General features: G+C 62.5%; 1 protein-coding gene across 1 annotated transcript; it reads left to right on the top strand.

Annotated features, from left to right (window-relative positions):
- Positions 1-156: 156 nt before the first annotated feature.
- EFNA4 (ephrin A4) lies at positions 157-5,066 on the top strand. The gene is made up of 4 exons (XM_078078593.1): positions 157-1,283; positions 3,327-3,622; positions 3,975-4,043; positions 4,360-5,066. The coding sequence occupies exons 1-4, from the start codon at positions 1,171-1,173 to the stop codon at positions 4,494-4,496; spliced, it is 615 nt and encodes a 204-aa protein (XP_077934719.1). The 5' UTR covers positions 157-1,170; the 3' UTR covers positions 4,497-5,066.
- The last annotated feature ends 510 nt before the right edge of the window (positions 5,067-5,576 follow it).

The following is a 5,576-nucleotide window of genomic DNA, read 5'->3' as shown; positions in this document are numbered from 1 at the left end:
GCGTGCCTCGGACTTTGTCTGCTCGGGGAAGGCCCGGTCGCCCTGCTGCGGTTCCAGGTCTGGCCGCCAGGAGGCGCTGCCGCCTCGGACGTAGGCGGGCCATGGAGGGCGAAGAGTCCCAGGCTGGGTCAGCGTGTGTGTCCCCGGGATGCTCGCGGCTGGTTTCTGCCAGTCTGGGATGACCCTGCGCAATCCAGTATCCAGGGAGTTGTAAATCCCCGTGCCGCCCCCCGTCGCCAAGTCCTTGCGCCCAAGTGTGCGCGGCCCCCAGAGGCGGCTATCCACGAACCGGCCCAGCTGTTGGACCCGCCGTCCCCACCCTCTGACCAGTAGCTGGGAAAAGTGGATCTGGCTGGTGTTCTCAGAGCCCTGGAGCCGGGGCGGAGCGGGGCGGCGGCTCCCACGGTCCCAAGGCCGTGCACCTGCCTCCTTCCCCCTCCCCTGCCCCACCTGAGGGCTTGGGAACAAAGGTGCTTTGTACAGGACGCAACCACCTCATTATTTCGACTTCGGGAATGGGGCCGTGTGGGCCCCCAGCCCAGAATGAAGGTGTGGGGCGTAAAGGGACAGGCGCCAACCCCAAGGTGGGCACTAAGGCTCCGTAAGGGGGAGGGGAGGGAGAGGGGGGGGGGCGATCTGTCGCAGGAGGCGATCTGTCCCTTCCACTCCGCGCTATCCCTGAATAGGCAAAAAGGGGCAACATGCTAAGGTGGAGCTGGACGGGCTTCGTGGGTCCTCGCCCGTGCCTCACTTTTTCCTCTTTCTGGCCAAAGGCCGTGTGCTCCTATTTAAATCTTCCCAATTTGTAATAAGGCTTCCTACCTACCCGGTACTAACGCAGACACGAAAGACGCGACCTCCCTAAAACGAACTCCCCGACCGTGGACTGCGTCGCCCCTCCCGCCCCCTCGTGACACGGTGCAGACCCGGTGGGAGCGCGGCGAGCCTGGCGCGCGCCTCGGCGCACACAGGGTTAACAGGAGTTGGCTCCGAGCGGGGAGGCGGGGGTGCGCCCCCATTGGTGGAAAGTTACCCGGAGGCGTGGCCTGCGAGTCCCTGCACCCCACCCCCAGTTCCGCACCCCCCCTCCCTCCACTTTGTACCTTTCTCGCGGCGGCAGAGAAGCGGGCCGGGACCGGCCGGACCAGACCAGAGCGGACCCCGGGGGCGATGCGGCTGCTGCCCCTGCTGCGGACTGTCCTCTGGGCCGCGCTCCTCAGCTCCCCGCTGCGAGGGGGCTCCGGCCTCCGCCACGCTGTCTACTGGAACTCCAGTAACCCCAGGTAGCCGGGCCGAACCCGGCCGACTGCGGCCCGGGCCTGCGCGCTCCCGGGCCGGGCGCGCGCCCCACTCTCGCTCTGTGCGCGGCGCCGCCTGGCCCGGGCCGCGCGCCGGGGCTCCTTTGTTTGAGCCGGCGGGGGAGGGGGAGGGGAGGGGCGAGGCGCGCCCGGGGCTCCCCCCCGCCCGCACGTGTTGGGGGGCGGGCGGAGGACCCCCAGCTCTGAAGGCGGAAGGTGGGATCTCGGAGCCGGGGGCCCCCCGGCCTGCGCTCCGAGCCCCGCCCCCTCGCTTTTCCCTTCTCTCCTGCTGTTCCCCTGCACCTCCGAGCTGGGGCGGGCGGTCTGGAGAGGGAGGGAGGGGGCTTCACGCTTGAGAAAGAGCGTGGTTTACTCTCCTGCTCGCTTGGCCTCCTGAGCTCATTCACTATCTCTGCGTTCATCTCCGTCATTCTGGGTCCTTCTATTTCTGTCCATTCTCGGCCCTGCCCTTCCAGCTGAATCACCTTCGGGCAAGTCGTTTGACTCCCTAACCTCAGTTATCTCATCTGTAAAATGGGCTAATAACACCTGGTACCCTGGGAAATCAGGCGGGCTGACCGAGGTCACGTGTGTGGAAGAGGTGCGGGCTGTAGATACAAATTATTCTTTTTTCCGAGCCTTTGAACCTCGGTATTTTTTACTGTTTGCATTTTCCTCCCCAGTTCTCCCTGTCTCTCTGCTTTCTCCATCTGTTTGCCTTTCTGATTTTCTACTTGAGACAATCTGTGACTCTCTTCATTTGTTCACTCACCAACATTTGTTACGCAGGACGTGTGCTAGGATGCTGGATATAGAGAGAGAAGACCTCAGCTCTGGCCTCTGGGAGCCCGGAGACCCCCGGGGAGGGCAGGCATCAAGACAGGTCATTAGGATGCTGGCACCACGTGATGACAGCTATTGTCCTCCCAGTTCCGAAGCCCTCTCTGTTCCAGACCAGTGCCTCTGAATCACTTGCAGAACTTGTTAGGAATTCAGGTTCCTAGCCCCCAGCCCTGAGGTTTCTGGCCTGTTCATTCAATCTGCAAATATTTATTAAGTGTTTGGGCAGGACACTTTTCCAGGCACTAACGCAGACACTGCGGGGGATGCTGCAGAAATCATACCAAGGCCCAGCTTGTGTTTGAGTGGGTCTGAGCTGAGCCCGGGAATCTGCATTTCTGATCAGAACTCCAAATGCAGGTGGTCCTTAGACCACCCATTGAGGGATAGTTAGAGGCCTTTCATCCGTCACGCTAGACTGTGTGGATGGTCAGGAAGGGGGAAAGTGGTTCACAGTGTATAATGCCGTGGGGGCAGCCTGTCCCAGCCCTTCCCGCCTGTCCTGGCTCCCACAGGCAGCTCCCAAGAGGTAGGGAAGGGAGTCCTGAGTAGGCCAAAGATGAGTTGATATCTGGAGGGGCCTCCCCCACCCACAGCCTATTCCTCCTTCCTTCCTTCCTTCCTTCCTTCCTTCCTTCCTTCCTTCCTTCCTTCCTTCCTTCTTTTCTTCCTTCCTTCTTTCCTTTCACTGTGACATTCTTCTCAGTATTGCACTGAGATCCGGAAAGCTGTCTTCCTCTCTCTGCCTCTGCTGATGAGGATACGGTTCCTGGCGTCCATGTCTGCAGCCGTGACTGTGCCGTGGGCCCAGATTTGTACCCCTCGTCTCTGCGCCCCAGCTTCTTAGCACCTGACATGTACCAAGTGCAGAGTGCTCTGCCAGGCCCTCTGTTGGGCACTGGGGCTGGAGAGCTGGCGGCAGCTCCAGCCTGAAAATGTAGGGTCTGGAGAGAGGCCGTCTCAGGCTTGAGCACGTGGTTATGGGCACCGCCGTCCCTTCACCTCTCGATACCTGCAAACTGGTGACCGCCCCGCCCCCCCACCCCTTGACTCTGTCTCTCAAGAGTTGTCGGGTTGGGAAACGCGGGCCTTGCTGAGCTGCTCCCTCTCCAGTGGGTGGGGGAGAGGCCGGAAGGGACCACCGGGACCCTCGTGCCCCTTCAGCCCGCCCCCGCCCGATGCCTGCAGGCTGCTTGGAGGAGACGCCGTGGTGAAGCTGGAGCTCAACGATTACCTAGACATCTTCTGCCCGCACTATGAGGGGCCAGGGCCCCCTGACGGCCCCGAGACGTTCGCTTTATACATGGTGGAGCGGCCAGGCTATGAGGCCTGCCAGGCCCAGGGGCCAGGAGCCTTCAAGCGCTGGGAGTGCGCCCTCCCCTTCGCTCCCTTTGGCCCGGTTCGATTCTCTGAGAAGATTCAGCGCTTCACACCCTTCTCCCTCGGCTTTGAGTTCTTGCCTGGAGAGACCTACTACTACATCTGTGAGTGAGGAGGGGCACGCTGGCTGTGCCGGGCGGGGGGGGGCATCCTGCCATCGCCACAGGTGGGCAGAGGGCCTGAGGTGGGGCCTGGGAATGAAGAGGGGGGACCTGAGTCTAATACTGAGTAGGGGGACATCTAGGGGAGTCTGTAGAGAGGAGGAGAAAGCAAGAGGAGCTAGGAAAGTGGCCGTGGTGGCAGGCACGGCCGGGGCCTGGCACCAGGGTGTGGACCAAAGGTGAGGGGAAGCTCTCCAGGGAACCGCAGGGAAGACGAACGGGAAGGGTCTGAAGGCGTCTGGGGCGTGCAAGCTAGCCTGTGCTAACTTCTTCCTCCCAATTTCCCACCACCCAGCGGTACCAACTCCCGAGAGTTCTGGCAAGTGCTTGAGGCTCCAGGTGTCCGTCTGCTGCCAGGAGAGCAGTAAGTGGGTCGGGGTGAGGGGGGCCACCCTTCTGGTGGGTGTGGGGTCGCTGGAGCGAGGGAAGCGGTGGGGAGAGTCTGGGAGCATCAGACCCTGAGGGGTCCAGGTGGGGCTTTTAGCTGTGGCCTCTGATCCCCCATTTCTCTGTGTGGGCGCTTCCACTCTGCCCCTTTATGCTGGGCCAAGGAGATGGCATCTCCAGGGCAGTGTCCTCCGAGGCCTCAGCCGTGGTGGGCTGGGAGTGAAGAGGCCAGGGGCAGGGCAGGAAGGAGGCTGCTGAAGGGGAGGGTCCCTCAGTGCTGCCCTCCCTCACAGAGTCGGAGTCAGCCCATCCTGTTGGAAGCCCAGGAGAGAGCGGCACATCAGGGTGGCGAGGGGGAGGTGCTCTCAGCCCCCTCTGTCTCTTGCTGCTGTTCCTGCTGCCAATTCTGCGCCTCCTGCGAGTTCTCTGAGCCAAGCAGACCCCTCCTGCTACGCCCAGGAGCCAGAGCCCTCCCGAGACTCCCTGGAGGAGGGGCCCCTGCCTCTCGAGCTGGGAGCAGTCAAGCCAGCCAGACCAACGGAAGAGTGACGGGGAGGTCAGAGGGTCTGAGGTGACCCTTTCAGGGGCTGGCCCCTCATCACAGGCCGAAGGGGAGCTGCATACAGCCCTGGGCACCCTGGAGCCCAGGCAAGGCAAACGTAGGGTCTCCGTCAGCTGCTTTGACGTTCTCATCCTGTCCCCCCCCAGAAAGACTGGGATTTGGTGGGATTGAATCCTTGAGTCTGTTGGGGCCGAGACCGAAGACCTGGGGACAGGTGGACTGCCAGACCAGGGCAAGGGAGAAGGCCTGCCATCTGTGCCCAGTACCCTGTGGGCCTCTTCCCTGGGGCAGCATCTTCCCCTCCCCAGGGGGTCACTCACTTGTCTTCTATGAAGACGGACTTGCTATGAGGTTGAATATCATGCCAGTTTGTATTTTTATAAGTGTCCGGACCAAATCCTCAATAAACCACCCAACTTGCGGTTGCTCTCCCCCATCTACCACCCTCTGGCTCCTTCCGTGACCCCAGGACGCCCCGCAGCCTCTGCTCTCAGCTTCACTTGGCCTGACCTCCATGTCAGCTCCGCCCAGGCCATCCCTTCCGGGCGGCCGGCCGTGGACACCCCTCTGGGCGGCGTGCGGTGGGTACCAGTGGCCCCCTCTCCCACCTCCCTAGCAGGCTTCCTGAGCTGAGGAGGGGGCAGATGCTCCGGACAGCCCATCCACTTGGGGCGGTGCCCAAGCCCTGGTAGCACCAAGCAGGGCGTTGGGGCAAACGCCAGGGCCGCGAGAGCGGTTCCGAATGCCTGGGTCCCTGCGAGCCGGGCCTGCTTCCCCCTCCCCAGGGGCAGTCTGGGCGGTGCCTGGTCTAGAACTGGGAAGGTGGGGTCAGATCAAAGCCTCCTTCCCCAGCGGCTTCTTTGTTCTTCGCTTTTATAAGGAGGAGGGGGTGGGGCCGAGGAGGGAGGGCCCCTTTGCTCCCAGCCCCACACTGTCTCTCCCCGCTCT

This window comes from Halichoerus grypus, chromosome 7, assembly GCF_964656455.1.
Source record: "Halichoerus grypus chromosome 7, mHalGry1.hap1.1, whole genome shotgun sequence".
Lineage (NCBI taxonomy): Eukaryota > Metazoa > Chordata > Mammalia > Carnivora > Phocidae > Halichoerus > Halichoerus grypus.
The sequence above is the reverse complement of the archived record's forward strand: the minus strand, read 5'-3'. Positions and strand labels throughout refer to the sequence as shown.